Consider the following 19,052-nt stretch of genomic DNA (forward strand, 5'->3'; position numbering starts at 1 on the left):
GCCACAATCCATTTTCCAGCGGTCTTTCAGACGCTCTTTGTGATTTTCCAAACCACAATCCATTTCCCGCGGTGTTCCAGACACGCTTTGTGATTTTCCAACCACAATCCATTTTCCAGCGGTCTTTCAGACGCGCTTTGTGATTTTCCAAACCACAATTCATTTTCCAGCGGTTTTCCAGATACGCTTTGTGATTTTCCAAACCACAATCCATTCTCCCAGCAGTCTTCCAGGCACGCTTTGTGGCAATACAAACCCATTGCCTTGTGTGTTTTTTTAATCATCAAATATTTTAACACATTAGCAAATTACCAAATTGAATTCAACTCACCTTTTGAAATCAGCGTCGGGATCCAACAAGTAACCTGGCAGGATCACCAAAATGCAAATGGTTATGACAGCAGCTCTCCGTGGGTGCGTGTGTACGCCACAGAGGTCTGACCAGAAGAGGCCGAGTCATGGCTTGCTGCTCGATCGACACGCTGAGGTGTTGAAGTATAATCACAGGCTGATGGTAACTTACTCAAACCCCATGGTAACTTACTCCTGGTTTCTCCAGCCTCGCTTTCATACCAGCTAACGTTAATCTTTTCCTTCTCCAAGTTTTTCAGTCGTAAGGCCATTTACCAGTAGTGTAGAAAGTTTTGTCGTCGAAAGTCGTGGATGTGTGTCGTGTGTTGTAGAAGACGGCTGGACGACGGGATCCACCTCCCGATTCTGGTTAGTTAAGGCATTCAGCTCGGGGCACCTTGCCGGTCCAGACGATAAAACAATCACTACCAATTAAAAGTACGAATCCTAGAGGGGGGAGGGTATTTTTCTAGAGAGGACACAGCCCCCTTGCTTCCCCTTATTTACGCCAATGTTGAAGAGAAGTTTTTTTTTATTTAGTTGCTTGCGATAGCTCAACACAAAAAAGCTCTTTATTCCGCTTGAAGGGTATATTATTGTGAGCTTAGTTGCTTCTTATAAAAAGGATATTTCATTCATCCCAATGACATCCCACGTACTTATAAATGATTTAACGCGATTGAGTGATTTTCGGATAATCTGTTATGAATTATATACAATGCTCTGAGGGGTGAGATATCAGTGTTGGTTTATTCGTTGATTGTAGAGTACACAAATAACACTTATTTTTTTGTGCAGGTTGGTATGTGTAAAGTATTTGTTATTACTATATTTTTACACTTATTCAGCTCAACTATCGAACTTCATAAGTAACGCCATACAATTCGTGGAATGATTTCCACTTTTTAGTCCCCTGAAAGATTTAAACGTGGATAGTGTGCACGTCTCTTTTTAACATTAAGGAAATATGATTCAAAAGGCAGACAACAGAAATTCAAATCGATTTCATATGGCAAATTTTCATAAGGCGTTTAAATTCTTTATGTAAATTTGTCTCAGTGTACTTCTCTCATAATACCGCAAAGATGTCACCTGCTAGGTAAATTATAATGGAAATCTAAATGCCAAAGACTCATACTGAAGACTTCCCTCATTACGAATTTAAAAAGTGTAACATGTAACATAATATAACTTTATCTCGGAACTAATACCTAATAACTAATGAAAATCCTCACTAACTCTGTAGTAAAAGTACAAAATTGTTCAAAAATTTAAGTATACGTTCGACTACTACACATAATTTTCATATTTTAAAACTAATAAAAACCATATATAGACGCAGTCCTTGAACCTGTTTGTTCTCTGTTCTTTTACTATAATTTCTACCAAACCGTTTGAACCAATCAATAACAAAGACATTTTCACCCGCATAGTAAGAACACTTCTTCGCCATCATAGTCTCTACCATAAACATGGATTCCATTTGGAACATTAATACACCAGACTGGATTAAATGCATTGAAACTCCTCTATGTGCTATTTAGTGTTCCGAGATTATAGACAATGTTTGGACAGAAGTGGTTCGCTCGTGTTTTAGCATCGTTTGGTTAGATGTTTCTCGATCGCTGGCGGAATGTTGTCGGTAGTCTTCGAATTGATGTTGCTTCCTAGCAGCTCCGGGCAGGGCCGGATGCCATCCTGAATGTCCTTAGCTTTCTTCAGCAAGTCGTAACAGATGCGTTCGCTGACCACCGAATCTTGCCTGTACAAAAGAATTTGATTGTATATTTTAAATAACTTCATAGATAGAATAGGAATCTTACTTGTACTCTTCATGGCCGGTTATTTCCTTCCGTATCCAGGATGCTGTCGTTAAAAGCTCACCGGATGCTCGCTTTTGAATCAACCTGAGATATTGTTGAATAGTGCAGTGCGTATCAGCATCCACATCCATTGATCCTAAATAGCTGTTGATCAGAGGTACCAGCCCCGGAAATTGTCCCTTGCCGCTGATGATCTGATCGATAGTCATTAATTCATACTCCTCACTCATTTCATCGTTATCAGTTGTGTCTTGCTCCGGGTGGTGATTATTAACTTCTTGGTTAACCTGACCAGTACCATTAGCAACAGTGGATCCAGTGATATTTTTCTTAAACCAGAATTTCTCCGTCAACACGGCTCCACGTTTTTGCGAGTTTTGCATATTTTCGTCCACCTTGCTAATTGGGATCAGGAAATCCAGCTGGTACGACAAGATCACTCTAGTAAGTAAAACTATGAAGCAAACGATGGCTGCATTTTCAAAATCGGTCAGCTGAGCTTCACATGGTCGGAACTCCACACGCCATCCGATTGAGGAGTTCGGTGGCGGAGGTTTAAAGCGCATCGTTTGCCAGTTGGTCGATTGAATGTTCTCGAAATGGTCGGTATCTTCCTTATCATTCTGATGGACTTTCTCGCTGAATAGAGACACCGAGTCGCGAATGAACAGATGAGCAATGTGCTGCGCCAAAAGATGATCGATGTCACCCTCGCGAAGTCTGTTATACAATTTTTCATCCAATACTAGAGGCATATCGTTGTACCTGTAATCATAATTTTATAGATATATTAGGTATCTCAAAACAAATATAATGAGCATACTAACTTTTCACCAGCCGGAGAGAGATAGGAATCAATGGAATCGTAGCGAGATTTGTAGATGCGGAAACGATCATTCTTGAGTGGAACTTCTCCTTTTTCCTCCTTGGTTCGACAGTCCACTGAAGCAGAGATGACATTCCAACGACAGTCAACGTCAGTCAGGTATCCTCGATATGCTGGACTGGCGGCAGTTAAGGCAAGCATGATCGGACACATCGGAGTAAGCTGATCATACAACGTTCGTGCTTCGGCGATGTTGCAGGCTTGGAACGTCAACTGCAAACAGCAACAGCCCATACCGAAGCCCATAGCGTCCATGTGAACGTAATCGGGTTTGTCTGGTAGACTACCTTCGACAGGAATCACTGTATTCTTATCCTTAAATACAGGTAGATTGATGGAAACCTTTTCACCCCGTCGCTGACGGATGTTGCGTGTTAGAGTCTTGAAGCGTGGATGCCCCGGATATATGGCCTCATCAGGGAAGAAGAGCGACCGTGCAGCGCAGGATTCATCCTCGGGTGTTGGCTTTGCGGGCGGATAGGTGAAATTGAGGGCTCCCAATCGAGGGAAGTTGGTGATCGACATAACGTGTTCACCTGGTGGCAAAAGTTCAGCCACTTCCAAACGACGGTAGCGCATGTTGGCCTCTACCACGTTGAAGTGCGCTAGCAGGCCGCCATAGGGTTTGCCGGGTGTACCTTCAATCATGTACGCACCGTACTCCGGTCGCCAGAGCGATTTAACACCTAAAAAAACAGGGAGTCATGTAAAGTACAGTTTATATCTTTTATTTATTTTTTTTTATTCTTCGGAAAATTGTTGTATGGAAGACTAATGAGGGATCAAATGTCCTCAAATTATGCTAACAATTTAAAATTTTAATACCCTAATATTGTTATAGACTGTTAATAACTGTCGTAACTGTTCCAGGGAATGGCTCCTCTGAGGGAACCATGTTTCCGGAAACACTTTCGAATGTCGCAAATGATGAAAAACTATCCCATTTTACGACTAGATTTGTTCACTTCCCCGGAACACTTCCGGATGTGATTAATGTGTCTAAAAGCTATAGAATTTAATAGTTTTATACGTCACTTGATGAGTTTTAGAGCTTATAAAAACTTGTCGACTCCCCTGAGAGAACAAGCTTCCCAGCATTTTTTCTTCACCAGACCAATGTGTCCAAAAACTGTCGAAATTGCTTCTGTTGGGCTTGTTTCACAAAATCTAAATGTTTGATACGTCGCAAGATGGGGTTTAAAGCTAATCGAAATTTGTTCAGCCCCTCTAGATAGCCAGGTTTCCAGGAAAATTTCCGGATGTGGCCTAGGTGTCTAAAAACTATCGAAATTTAATCTGTTTCGCTTGGGCTAATGAAGATGATGAGTTACAAAGCTAGTCGAAAATTGCCTACTTCAGTGAGGGAATCTGGTTCCCAGGAAAACTTCGGAATGTTGTCAGTGCGTCAACGCCTATAAAAAGTTCATCATCTTTCAAAATAATGAAGTTTGATTCGTTGGGTCTTGCACCTAAAGGTAATTTGTCCACTTCCCTGAGAGAACCAGGTTACCAGGAATACTTCTGGACATTAATGTGGCATAAAAAATGCTTCTCAAAATCATGAAGTTTGATACGTCGCAAGATGCGTTTTGTAGCTGATAGATATTTGTTTATTTGAACTAGATCCCTTGGAACACTTACGGACCTGACCAATGTGCCCAAAAACTTTCAAAATTTCATCTGTTGGGATTGTCTTGTGAAACCATGAAGATTTGATATGTCGCAGGCTTGGAATTGATATGGTGCAACCATATGAGAAGTGACCAGTACCCGTAGCATTCGGAACCGGATTCTGATGATCCAATTGTACCAAAACAGATATCAAATTGTCCTGATATCAGACATAATTGATTGAGCACATTTGCATCAACATTGCATTTTCGCTGAGTTCTACTCGTTTGGTTCGCACCTGACCCAAGACCTACCTTTTTGAAAACATTTGATATGAAGTATACCATCAATGTGTCGATCATTGCCTTCCTCGTGAATCACTCACCTGTCGGATCAGCGTGTTCCTTCTCGTTTAGCACGGCCAGCATTTCACGGGCCCGCAGGGACACCTGCGTTTCCTTTTTCTCATCATCGAACCGCACGATGATATATTCCACCTCATCGCCCCACTTGAGCACATCGCCCTGCCGATCCTTGAGCCGGGCGTACAAATTGATAAACTGTTCGATGCCATGTTCGCGTACATGTTGCGCCAAGGCTTTCGTTTCCTCCCAGCTTAGCGGACTTCCTTCGCTCAGCAGTCCCATCGTGTTTCAATGTTACGCTTTTCGACTGTTTGCTGTAGAATAAATGGCAAAAAAGCATATGCATTAGTAACGTTATGGTCAACGGTCGATTTCATCATATTAGTAGTGTAAAAATTATCGATCATCAAAGATATAGAAAAGCATTCTTGCGGAGCGAAATAAATTAGAATATTCAACTTGTGTTGAAAGGTGAATGAAGTTTAACATATTTCTGTTATTTTGCACTGAGATATTTCGTTTCAAGAATCGAGCATAATTTCCTGATAATTTACAAAAAAGTTTCTACGTTTACTACGTTTTTGCTACATTTTTATATAAGCAGGATATGGACGAACTTAATGACGTTGTTGCAGTTTTGTAGTAATCGGAAAATGTGGAAAAATGAGCCTCCGATTGTGAGAATTAACAATCTTTTCAAAAATATTGCTTGAGGAATCACGAGTACAGAGCAGTGAACTCTGTTTCAGTCATAGAGCTGAAACACGGTGTAGCTGTAAGCACATACACAATGGAAGGAATTCTACCTTGTGAAAGATCTGCTCATTGACTTCGTAGAAGTCAACGTAGAAATTAAAATCGATGAGCGTAGACACGGAATAAAAAAACAAACAGTTCAAATAAAGCTTAGACATGCGGATTGTGCGGTACGTTGTGGCAAGATATGGGTAACATCGCTGCTAGTTGATAAGAAATGCGCGGCTAGCTTGTTTTCAAAGCTAAACAAAAATTAATGACTGGGGCTGGCTCAGGAGGTACGATTTTAATCTGATTGGACATCCCATCTTTCAATTTGATTGACGGTTTCAGTCGTGTTTATTGACTAACAAAAATCAACGCTACCCTTGCTAGATAGTACTGGTTTGGATACCTTTTATGGCATACCATGCAAGAAATTAAATGGAAACCCTAATTTATCCACCTAACAGTGTTGGTGCATTTTTCGGGAATAAAGAATGCAGAAATTATTTACAAAAATTGAATTGAATTGAATTATCTTTATTTACGAGATTTTCGGCCCTCCTTTACAAAAATTAAAAAATAGCGGATAGGGAACATTATATGCAATATTCATTCACAATCATTGTAACAATCGAACCGTCTGAGTATAAGTACTAAACAGTGATTATTCCTATACTGCCCATGATCGCATATTTGTAACACTTGCATTTTTGTTCATTTTGTAGAAAGCCTGTGAATCATTAATAGAGCTCAATTTACTGCATCCAATCACACCACAGCTTATCTGTGGTAAGCTGGAAATGATTGAATTTGTGGGGAGGATTGACAAACGATTTACAAAATCAACCAAAATGCAAATGTTTCAAATATGCGATAATGGGCAGTATACGTATATTACAGGTTCATTTAGATTTTCCTCACTGTTGAGACCTTTGCAAAGCTTTGTTGTGGGCAGGGGCGTCGCGTGGAATGATTGAGTACCTGTTCAACATATAAAAAAAGTATTTATCAAGTAACATTCTTGAATCAAATCATCAGAAAAAAAAATCTTTATAAAGCTCACTTTTCGTTGTAATACGTCATCAAAGGAAAAGCAGCATGCGACCCTTTGGAGACGAATGAGTTTTAATCGGAAAAGTGAAGTGATTGTTGCATCGTTTCATTGTCAAACAGACGAGCAGAGAGAAATATTTACTTCAAATATTCTCTCATTTCTTTTTCGTTCACGTCGTAAACTTGAACAAACTACGGCGCCGCACAGAGGGACGAACCTCTAAAAAGAGGGTCTAAAGCCATTTTTCAAAATGATGAATTATATTTTTAAAATATTTTTCTCGGCTCACAACACCGTCCGTTCCCCACGTTCGGGGCGGCTGATTATCGTCCGAGTGCCAGTGAGGAACTCTAAACTAAACTGTGCACATCATACTGCAACGTGTCAGCATCGAGAAGGCAGGCCCTTCAACGCGATGTAGGTAGCGCAACCCTGGTAAGGTAGCCTACCGAAGATTCTACAGTTACCAAGAAAGGCAAAAGTAGAGCAAACGAATTGATTCAACGGCAACGAATAAAGGACAACGATTGGAAAGTCGGATTTTTGCTGATGAGCAATTTGGTTTTCGCCATGGGCATTCAACCACTCATCAGTTATTAAGAGTTACGAACTTAATTCGGCTCAACAAATCTGAAGGATATTCGACTGGAGTTGCTCTTCTTGATATAGAGAAAGCATTTGACAGTGTTTGGCATGAAGGTTTGATTGTAAAATTGATGAATTTTAATTTTCCTCTGTACATTATTAAACTGATCCAAAATTATTTATCATATCGCTCACTGCAGGTAAACTATCAGAATTCTAAATCTGATAGATTACCTGTAAGGGCTGGTGTCCCCCAAGGCAGCATACTGGGGCCCATATTGTATAACATTTTTACTTCTGACTTACCTGATTTACCACCAGGGTGTCAAAAATCTTTGTTTGCAGATGACACGGGCCTTTCAGCCAAAGGGCGAAGCCTTCGTGTAATTTGTAGTAGATTGCAAAAAAGTTTGGATATTTTCTCCACTTACTTGCAAAAATGGAAAATTTCCCCGAATGCTTCCAAAACTCAGCTTATAATTTTTCCACATAAGCCGAGAGCTTCTTATTTGAAACCTTCTAGCAGACATATTGTCACTATGAATGGGGTTCCAATTAATTGGTCTAGCGAAGCCAAATATTAAGGACTTCTGCTAGATAAAAAAAATTAACTTTTAAAAATCACATTGAAGGCCTTCAAGCCAAATGTAACAAATATATTAAGTGTCTATATCCACTTATAAACAGAAAATCAAAACTTTGTCTTAAGAACAAACTTTTGATTTACAAACAAATTTTTAGACCTGCCATGTTGTATGCTGTGCCAATATGGACTAGTTGCTGCAATACCAGAAAGAATGCACTTCAGAGGATTCAAAATAAAATTTTGAAAATGATTCTGAAGTTGCCTCCGTGGTATAGTACCAATGAACTTCATAGAATTTCTAATATTGAGACATTGCAACAAATGTCCAACAAAATAATTTCCAATTTTAGACAAAAATCGTTGCAATCTTTTATTGCAACGATTAGCTCCTTGTACCCTTAGTATAAATTAGGTTAAGTTTAGTTTAAGTTGAAAATATTGTAATTCCTACATGGTTCAATTCAACCAGAGGAAAAATTCTAACTGCCAGAGGCAATTGAAATGTATTAATAATAACTAAAAAGTAACATAGCAAATAAGGATGATAGTGTCAAGAAAACACGGAACACCTAGTCTAAGAGATGAATGCATGTATTAGATAATTAGCAAATAAAATTAGTTAAAAAAAAAATTGGAAAGTCGGATCTTGGAACGTGAGAACTTTGAATGGACCCGCACGTGTTGGGCTCCTGGTTCGTGAGTTGCAGATGGTCGCCGTGAGTGTGGCAACAATCCAGAACTGGTGGCCCAGAACTGGAGAACGTGAATTCCGGGCGGTGGATCCCATAGTGAACACTTCATTCAAGTACCACATCTACTATAGCGGCGGAGACAGAGCAGAACGAGGAGTTGGCTTCATGGTGATCGGGAAGCAGATGAAGCGTGTTATCCGGTGGAAGCCGAAAAGCGACCGCATTTGCGTGTTAAGAAAGAAGGGCAAATTCTTCAACTATAGCCTGATCAGCATCTATGCCCCAACGAACGATAAGCCTGATGACGTGAAGGATGCATTCTATGAGAGCATCGATAAGGCCTACGGAGAGTGCCCAACAAACGATTGTCATCGGGGATGCAAATGTGCAGATCGGGAGAGAAGGTTTCTTTCGCCCTGTCATTGGTACGGAAAGCCTTCATTCCGCTACCAACGATAATGGTCTGCGACTTGTAACCTTTGCTGCTGCTAGAGGGATGGCAATAAGCAATACCTACTTCGCACGTAAGAATATCCGCAAACACACCTGGCAACATTCGAGTGGAGACACTTTCTCACAAATAGACCACATGCTGGGCGACGGACGACATTTCTCGGATGTTATAGATGTAAGGTCCTTCAGAGGTCCGAAAATCGACTCAGATCACTATCTTGTAGTTGCAAAAATTTGGGCGCGTCACGAATTTTCAGCGTCACGAATTCACGAAACAACAGAACGATGCGTTACAATACCCAACGCTTGTCAGTTGAAGGAGGCTGAACAATACCACCAGAAGCTGAACGAGCGGATAGCAGATGCCACCGGATCTGGCGACGTCAACAGATTGTGGGAAAATATCCACGAAGCTGTGACTACAACAGCGCAGGAGGTGTTAGGTGTTAAATCATGTCGAGGCTGAGACCGCTTGAGGAGTCCTTCGTCGGCGAATACCAGACAGGTTTTCGTGAGGGCTGATCAACGACGGATCAGATGTTTAGCCTGCGGATGATCCTTTATAAATTCCAGGAGTACAACTTGCAGACTCATCATCTGTTCATTGATTTCAAAGCAGCGAACGATTCAGTAAAAAGAAATGAGTTGGTTTTCCGGCGAAACTGATTAGACTGATACGGATTGAAGCAGGGTAATACACTTTCGAATTTATTGTTCAACATTGCACTCGAAGGCGCTATGAGAAAGATCTGGCGTGCAGAGGATCGACACTATCATCACACGGTCGCATATGCTCCTGGGCTTTGCGGACGACATCGACCTTATTGGAATCGATTGCAGAGCAGTAGTGGAGGCTTTTGTCCCACTGAAGAGGGAGACGGCGAGGATAAGCTTAACCATTAACTCTACCAAGACAAAGTACATGGTAGCAGGTAGAGATAGATTAAGACCTAGTGGTGTTGGTGCTGAGGTATTAGTGCTTGATGGGGATGTGTTGTTGAAGAATTTGGTTAACTTGGAACGCTTGTGACATGTGACAATGACGTTTCCCGTGGAGCGAAAAGACGTATTGCTGCTGCGAATAGGGCCTTTTACGGATTACGTAACCAGCTTAGGTCCCGTAACATGCAGGCGGAAACAAAATTTGCTCTATGTATACGAAACTCTGATTTTACCAGTGGCCCTTTACGGACATGAAGTGTCGACATTAAAAGAGGCGGACTGGAGAGATTTCGGGGTTTTCGAGCGAGAAGTGCTGCGTACAATACTCGGAGGGAAACTAGAAAATGGTGCGTGGCGCAGACGCATGAATCATGCACAATTAACTCATTTCACAGAATTCGGTAAATTTTACCGAAATCTCAGCAGCAGATCTGTTCGGTAATTATTTTATAGATTTTTTGTATTTTTTCCATTGTTCAACTGTCAAAATCATCTAAAATCAATAAAATTATTTACCGAACAGTTCTGCTGTTGAGATTTCGTTAAATATTTACCGAATTCGGCGATTTATTTTAAGTGTGTGAGCTGTATCAAGTATACAAAGAAGAAATACGGCAGACTTCAGTGGACTGGTCACTTAGTGCGAATGTCGGAAGAAAGAATGGCGAAAACAATATTCAACAGGGAACCGGATACGAACACGCTGGCTGCACGCGGTGGAATCGGACCTGGGGACCCTGAACGTGCGGGGTAACTAGAGGGACATCGCCCAAGACCGACGATTATGGAGCTCTAAATTTACATATTTACGCATACGGATTTTTTTTTCAAACTCTTCTCAGAAATTCTAGAAGCAATTTAATTAAAAACGGTTAGCAGTACGGGGTTGGACTTTTTTTATACTATGTATGGCTACATAGAGATTACCTAAACCAAGAGACGGAAAATCAAATCGACTTCATACTAATCGACGGTAAGTTCTTCTCCGGCAACACGAACGACCGCACTTACAGCAGTGCGAACATTGAATCCGACCACTATTTCGTTGCAGTAAATCTGCGCTAAAAAGTCTTGACGGCGTGTTCCGCGCGTCGAAATCGAATTCCGCGGTTTAACATGGGGCGGCCCCAATACGATGGACTAGCCCAAGACTGGAAGTGGCACTTCCAATGGGAGAGACGTAACTTCTTTTGAAGAAAGCTGGAGATAGATATTCGATCCGCCATTCATAGCATTGCAACCGCTGCACTAGGGTAACCGTACCCTTAGTGGAGGTAGCACCAATAGTGGTAATAGTGGGGTTTCAATTAAATTTATCATATTTATACACTTTACAATGGTTTCAGTTGATGCGTTGTGCTTTAAATATCCTGTTAAATGCAACTTTATCTTAAGATTTAGCTTTAAAAACTATAAAAACAATGATTTTTCTTAACAAAATTGACTCCCTTGTACCTATAGTGGTGCAACTGTACCAATAGTGGCGAGTCTCATAAGAAATCAATGGTTAGCACCACTATGGGAAGCAAACTTATTTTTTACCCCCACTAAAGAAACAGAGTGCCCATAGTGGTGCAAGCAATATTTGGTAATTGTTGATGTTAAATGACATCTATCTCATTTTTGTTAGCAAATTTATTAGTTTATCTATTGACTAAGATATTAAAGCTGTAAATTTCCCATAATTATCAATTTTCAAAAAATACTTTCTTTTGTGTATCTACTAATACCTCCACTATTGGTACCGTTGGTACCCTATAGCCTATATACATGATGCTCCCGGATCAGAGAAACGACGGGTGTGATGGCGAATGCAAGCAGTTGGTGGAGGAGAAGAATGCAACATCAGCGAGATTGCTGCAACACCGCACGAGAGCGAATAAGGTACGATTCAAACGGGACTGACATATCTTGATTTTCCGAAAAAAAAAACGCTCCGGCAGGAAAATCTAGACCGTGAAGAGATGGAGCAACTGTACCGCGTTCTATGAGAAGTTGAATCGTTTACGCAAGGGCGAAGTGCCAAATCAGCCTGACATGTGTAAGGACATAAAAAGAAACCTTCTTACGGACGAGTGTGAGGTGCTCCAAAGATGGCCTCGGCACTACGAACAGAGCCTAAATGGCGATGGTCTGTCACAACAAAGGCGCTTTGGTGACAAACCTGGGAGCACCTGGGAGCGCGTCCTACGTATGTCCTACGATGATTCGGGTGATTGAAGAGGAAAGCTAAGAGGATCGGGCTAGTCACGGCACGGACTAGTCGAAGACGAAGTACATGATAGGAAGATGCTCAAGAGAGGACAACGTAAGCCACCAACCACGGGTTTGAATAGGTGGTGACGACATCGAGGTGGTTGAAGAATTCGTGTACTTGGGCTCACTGATGACAGCCGAGAACGATACCAACAGAAAAATTCAGTGAAGCATTGTGGCTGGAAATCAAACACACTTTGGACTCCGCAATATACTCCGATCGATTGGAATTCGCCACTGTACCAAAATGACTATCTACGAAACGCTCATTAGACCGGTACTCCTCTTCGGACACGAGACCTGGACTATGCTCGTGGAGGACTGACGCGCACTTTGAGTTTTAGAAAGGAAAGGGCAGTGTACCATCTATGGTGGGGTGCAGATGGCGGACGGTACGTGGAGGAAAACGATTCACGGACCCTTTATAGACTGCGTGGTTGACGACGTGCAGCCATGGACCGATCTGATTGGAAACGATTTTCAAGTACTGCAAAGCCCACTCTGAACTATTCTGAGTAACGAAATAAATAATTTGATTGTTACTTTGCAGATTTGTTTTTTGACCTTAACAGTGAGTTCGTTTTCGCTGTGTCTCGTATTTGACTGAAGACATTGAAGACGACCATACAATTAGGGTTGAAATTCGTATTGGTAAAATTACAATAAAGTTGTTTAATTAGAGGCTATAGTACTAACACGTCTTATGATAATTGATTGAATACATTCCACCAAAAATCTGTACATAATGTCCTATTCATAACGGCTGATTAGTTCAAATTGGTTGGCAAAAGTATAAAAAGTTACATGCGGTTGGGTTCTTGGTTAAGCTAGAGAAAGTCAGTATCGCTACGAGGTCAATGGATTTTGTTCGTAATCTCAGCCATGCACGTGTTCACGTAATGATCAGTAATCATATTTTGTTATTTATAACGTAATATACAATTTCCACTTAGACAGTTGGGACTTTTATTCTAATGCGGCGTGTATGTTTCACTCATGATTAATTGTAATAGAATTAAAATCGAACGAGAAATTTTATTACTACTTCTTCAAACTTGCTCGAACATGGTTTTGTTCCAATTTAGTTTTATCACATGGTCAAATTCTGGAAGATTCTTCTGCAGACTGTCTAAACGCCGCTGGTTGATTAACGAGATCAAATCACAGACACTAGTTTGTTTGATACAGTGAAACGCTGCTTGATGCCTAGCCAAACAATCTCACATTAATTACCTAGCGATAGTGCACTGAATTTCCACATGTTGCGTAATAGCAAGCAACAATATGCTTCATTTACATATCTATCTGACCAATGACTAATGTCTGTTCTCAGGAACGCTTTTCACCGTTTCACGATGACTTTTACTTTTCTCGCCTTCTAGCCAAAACCAAAGGGGTTTGTTTAGGCCATTTGGGAATCCATAGAAATCAGATGTGTATCAAGGACATGCCGAGCTGGTTTTGTTTACTATAATACACACGAACACTTACTAGATTCAATATTGGTAGTACGATTCACCAGGTGTATAACGCTTGTATGTGTCTTTCAGTTTGTGGATAAGTGGTACGAATTACTGCGAAATCACACGCTGCACAACCGCAATACAACACATTCAGTATTGGTGCTATGAGCGTAAATTGACAACACTTGCGATGTTCCACTGAATTCCGGAGCCCCTTGTTCACCGCGTCTTTTCCTGCACTACGTAATACTTTACACGCGCGTTTCGCAAGTCAAGGTTAATTCACGATAATATAACACAGTACACTGTAAACGAAGCTCAGCGGCAATGCTTTACGTCAGAAAACTCGATGCACTATGGTTGGCCAGACTGTCCTGGCTGAGCACTTTTATATAAATGGAAGACACTGCTGCTTATTCGACCAACTCACAGATAAGACTATCTTTCAACGATAGAAAGTCATGCTACTTACCACTTTCAAAAATGTTCAGCCGAAGCTATTCCAGAACGATGACTGCTGGCGACGCCTAATTGCCGTATATGACGTTTCCCTGCTTACGTCACTATTTTTCTTAAGTATCTGCACTAATGTACACCTTGCAATCTGGAACAAATTAGAACAAAAATTGCATAGTCACGACAAAGCTGATGTCACCGTTGATGTGATAGTGATACGTGGAAACGCTCATTAAGTGACTACATTATCTATATCTCTAAACCACACTCGAAGCGCCCACTATGTAGAATTCATAAAGATAAAAAACGCGGTCTGGCATTGGATGCTCCGCGAGTAAACCATGTCAAACAACGAGATGCACCCTACCAAATAGATTTTTTTTGCCTTGTGCCTTGTACAGAAATCGTTCCCCGAATTGTAAGCACAAGCGCTCTCCACGGCGGCTACCGATGTTGTGAAATTCGTAGTGCCTCGAGAAGTTTGGCATATGTTCATGTAGGTATGTGGATAGCAGGACCGGTAATGGTGATAGTTTGCCTCGCGAGCCAGCCAGCGCTGAGAATGATTGTTTTCAAGCCATCATAGTACATCGTGTACAGCGGCCAAGCACATGGCCGGCCCTCTCAGAGTATGGCGAGTGGGTTTTACTCTGTTTTTATTTTAATCATTTAGATGGGAGAATGCCAGAGAATGTTTACGGACGATTCGGAAATGTCAGTGCTATAGCCGGCTTTCAGACAGCTGATAATATGATGTGGATCTTGTCGGTAGAAGTAGGCAATGACCGAAAAACGTGACACTATGGGCTGTGTTTGGATTGCTTATGGATTCTGTAGTAGTATACTTTTACTTGATATTGTTGAATATGCATTTTATTCATTTGTTCAAAATCGCCAACAATTCCCCGCCGATGGCAACTTCGAGGAAGCCGATGCCTAAAAGATGAGTGAATTTTTTGTGCACATTCATACACATACAGGCAGTAATTATCGATTCGTCTCTGTTACTTGCTATACTATTTAATATTTTCGATCACCCGAGAGACGTCTAGTTGGTAACGTCACGGATTATCTAGCCTGATGCTCAATGCTCAGTTATATTGCCTTTTTTATATTTTTCCAAAGGATTTTTCATATTTTTGCCTTTCTCGTACAACAAAGTTGTACCGAAAGGCTATCATTTCACTCCAAAATCGAACTTTTTATAGAAGTGTCGGAGACCCATGATGTTATATACCAATCGACTCAGCTCGTCGAACTGAACAAATGTCTGTCTGTCCGTGTGTATGTGTGTGTGTGTGCACACGAAAACCAAAAAAACATTAGCCACTTTGATAAGAAAATTATTTTGAGCTTTTTAGTGGAATGTTTTCACCTGTCATAAGACGAGTTTAAACAATCCCATTGAATTCCACCACTTAATTGTATCCTGACAGATACGTATTTCGACCTCAACAGTAAGGCCGTCTTCAGTGTCTCGTACTTGACTCGACTAAAGAAAAAACTTAGAAAAACTGCAAAGATTAGTGTCCATTGCTATAAATACGTAGCACTCCTTCAAAAGCGTCATGATCATGGAAAGCCCACCGAAGGGGCGGTTACCCTCCAATACCTTTTCGTAACTAAATCTATCACATGTTGTGCATATGCATAATCAAGTTTCAGACATAGTAATTAATTTCCACTCCGGGTGGCTCAATACCTGGCATATAGGCAATTAACTTTGAATGTACTGAGATGTAATCTTACAAATGTAATCTAAAAGCTTTTGAAGCTTACACACTTAAATCATTTCACAGATTTCGGTGAATTTTGCTTCAATTCACCGAAATCTCAACAGCAGATTTGTTCGGTAATTATTTCACCGATTTTCTGCGGTATTTTCCTTTGTTCAACTGTCAAAACCACCAAAAAATCTGTAAATTTTTTACCGAACAGTTCTGCTGTTGAGATTTCGGTGAAATTTCACAGAAATCTGCGATTTAGTTTAAGTGTGTAATAAAGAGCAATTTTCACCTTTACTAGCCTAATAACCGGACTGCCTGAATTCAGAATGATATCTGTCATTAGGAACGAGAAACCTCGGAACATCTGCTTTGCAGTTATGATGCATTGTACAAATGTACAATTTCTGAATAGCGGATTTATGTAAACAGGAGAAATTTTGACCTCAAACCCTCGAATTATTATTTCAATTTTGCCGGACTAGGGAAAGACGCGTCTTAGAACCGATGCAAACGCCATCTGCACCCCACCGCCTTTCCCCTATGCACACTTGCGTCGTTTTTCCGCCGCGTTCACTCTGCGTTGAAAAGACGCTACATGGGAATCGAGCCTTAGGTTGTTTACTTGACAAATGATGATCAACCTTCCTCTTCATTGGCCTTACATCCCCCCTGGGACATTGCCGCCTCGCAGCTTTTAGTGTTCATTAAGCATACAAACAGTTATTAACTGCAAGGTTTCTAAGCCAAGTTACCATATCTGCATTTGTATATCATGAGGCTAACACGATGATATTTTTATGTCCAGGGAAGTCGAGACAATTTCCAATACGAAAATTGTTTAGACCGGCACCTGGAATCGAACCCAGCCACCCTCCTCAGCATGGTCTTGCTTTGTAGTCGCGCATCATACCGCACGGCTGGGGAGGGCCTCTACTCAACCTTTATTATTTAAATAATCAGACTAAGGCCGAAGGGGCCTGTGCTGTATATAAGAGTCTTCTCCATTCGGCTCGGTCCATGGCTACACGTCGCCAACCACGCAGTCTACGGAGGGTCCGCAAATCATCTTCCACCTGATCGATCCACCTTGCCCGCTGCGCACCTCGCCTTCTTGTGCCCGTCGGATCGTTGTCGAAAACCATTTTAACCGGGTTACTGTCCGACATTCTGGCTACGTGCCCGGCCCACCGCAGTCGTCCGATTTTCGCGGTGTGAACGATGGATGGTTCTCCCAGCAGCTCATGCAACTCGTGGTTCATTCGCCTCCTCCACGTACCGTCCGCCATCTGCATCCCACCATAGATGGTACGCAGCACTTTCCTTTCGAAAACTCCAAGTGCGCGTTGGTCCTCCACGAGCATCCTTCCGGTCTCGTGTCCGTAGAGGACTACCAGTCTAATGAGCGTTTTGTAGATTGTCAGTTTGGTATGGTGGCGAACTCTATTCGATCGGAGCGTCTTGCGGAGTCCAAAGTACGTACGATTTCCAGCCACTATGCGTCTCCGAATTTCTCTGCTGGTATCATTTTCGGCAGTTACCAGTGAGCCCAAGTACACAAATGCTTCTACCACCTCGATTTCGTCACCACTGCTGCGCGTATCCTTGGGCTAGTCTACCGTCTTGTAGCCGCCCAATGTTAAGCCGCGGCGTTCGACTTCGACGTGTGTTGTACATCGTCGAAAGTTTTGAGTTCAGGTATACTGCAACGAGGTAGTGGTCGGATTCAATATTCGCACTGCGGTAAGTGCGGACCTTCGTGATGTCGGAGAAGAATTTACCGTCGATTAGAACGTGGTCGATTTGGTTTTCTGTTTCTTGGTTAGGTGATCTCCATGTGGCCTTGTGGATATTTTTGCGGGGAAAGGAGGTGCTTCGGACTACCATTCCGCAGAAGGCTGCGAAGCTTATGCATCGTTGGCCGTTATAATTTGATACCGTGTGCAGACTATCTGGTCCGATGATCGGTCTATACATTTCCTCCCTTCCTACCTGTGCGTTCATGTCGCCGATGACGATTTTGACGTCCCGTAGTGGGCATCCATCGTATGTCTGCTCCAGCTGTGCGTAGAACGCTTCTTTCTCGTCGTCGGGTCTTCCTTCGTGTGGGCAGTGCACGTTGATGATGCTATAGTTGAAGAAACGGCCTTTTATCCTCAGTTTGCACATCCTTGCGTTGATTGGCTACCACCCAATCACACGTTGGCGCATTAACCCAGCACTACACACTTAATTTTTTTTATCGGGATCTCAGCAATTTGCTCAACTTTTACTGAGATTCGCACTGCCGAGCCTCAGTAAACTTGTTTTTCGTCGAGATATCTGTCATAGATGCTGCAAATCAGCAAATAATTTGCCGAAACCCTGCCAATAAACCTAATTTTTGACGAGATATCAGTTTTTTATTTTGCTGGGCACACGGCTGTGCGGATTTTGCCGAGCTGCAGAAATAAAAACTAAGTGTGTATGAAGCCGTTTCCCAGCTCGTTGCTGGTGCCACGGCTTTGGTAGAAGTTAGCCGCTCGATGCCCGCTTTTCCACACTTTCTGTCCTGTCCAGCCAATCTCCTGCAGCGCCACGACGTCGAAGTTGCGGGGATGTAGTTCATCCTGTCGCAATCTGCGAAACCGAGTGACTTGTAATTCCATGTTCCAAGCTTCCAATCGTGATCCTTTATTCGTCGCCTAAGTCTTTTCCGATTATATCAAGTCGTATTATCTCTTATATTGCTCGTAATTATTGGTTTTCCAGGCGGCTTATTGGGCCTGCGCAAACCTCCTGTATCGTCGCACAGTGGCGGGCTCCCATACAAATGCCGGACAAAACCTAAAATGTTGCTCGAAACTGTCACCAAAGAGTAATTTTGGAAGCTAAATTCATTTTGAGGTTAGAATTGTTATCCATCATATACTATGCTACTCGAGTACTTCTTAGGCTCCGATAACCTCCGATAACGATATCAGCAGAGAAATTCGGAGACGTTTCATGGCAGGAAATCGTGCATATTTTGGACTCCGCAAAAAACTCCAATCGAATAGAGTTTGCCGCTATCACAAACTTACTA

At 41.8% G+C, this 19,052-nt stretch overlaps 1 protein-coding gene across 3 annotated transcripts; it reads right to left on the minus strand.

The window, feature by feature from the left end:
- Positions 1-1,075: 1,075 nt before the first annotated feature.
- LOC134226020 (glutamate--cysteine ligase) lies at positions 1,076-14,789 on the minus strand. 3 transcript variants are annotated; one of them, XM_062706531.1, is made up of 6 exons: positions 14,632-14,789; positions 14,281-14,412; positions 5,057-5,350; positions 3,002-3,746; positions 2,175-2,939; positions 1,076-2,113 (listed from the first exon to the last, which is right to left on the minus strand). In XM_062706531.1, the coding sequence occupies exons 3-6, from the start codon at positions 5,316-5,318 to the stop codon at positions 1,945-1,947; spliced, it is 1,941 nt and encodes a 646-aa protein (XP_062562515.1). In that variant the 5' UTR covers positions 5,319-5,350; positions 14,281-14,412; positions 14,632-14,789; the 3' UTR covers positions 1,076-1,944. The 3 variants fall into 3 exon arrangements, with proteins under 3 accessions (XP_062562515.1, XP_062562516.1, XP_062562517.1); XM_062706532.1 differs by lacking the exons at positions 14,281-14,412; positions 14,632-14,789 and adding an exon at positions 13,837-14,231; XM_062706533.1 differs by lacking the exons at positions 14,281-14,412; positions 14,632-14,789 and adding an exon at positions 13,579-13,772.
- Positions 14,790-19,052: the final 4,263 nt, after the last annotated feature.

The sequence above is a fragment of the Armigeres subalbatus genome, chromosome 3 (assembly GCF_024139115.2).
Source record: "Armigeres subalbatus isolate Guangzhou_Male chromosome 3, GZ_Asu_2, whole genome shotgun sequence".
In the NCBI taxonomy this organism is placed as follows: Eukaryota; Metazoa; Arthropoda; class Insecta; order Diptera; family Culicidae; genus Armigeres; species Armigeres subalbatus.

Excerpts from the sequence above, each read along its gene's own strand:
- LOC134226020 (XM_062706531.1), bottom strand. The coding sequence starts at position 5,318 with ATGGGACTGCTGAGCGAAGGAAGTCCGCTAAGCTGGGAGGAAACGAAA. Across the intron at positions 3,747-5,056 it reads GGAACACGCTGATCCGACAG|GTGTTAAATCGCTCTGGCGA; the intron begins GTGAGTGATTCA and ends CTGTTTTTTTAG. Across the intron at positions 2,940-3,001 it reads CTCTCTCCGGCTGGTGAAAA|GTACAACGATATGCCTCTAG; the intron begins GTTAGTATGCTC and ends TTATGATTACAG.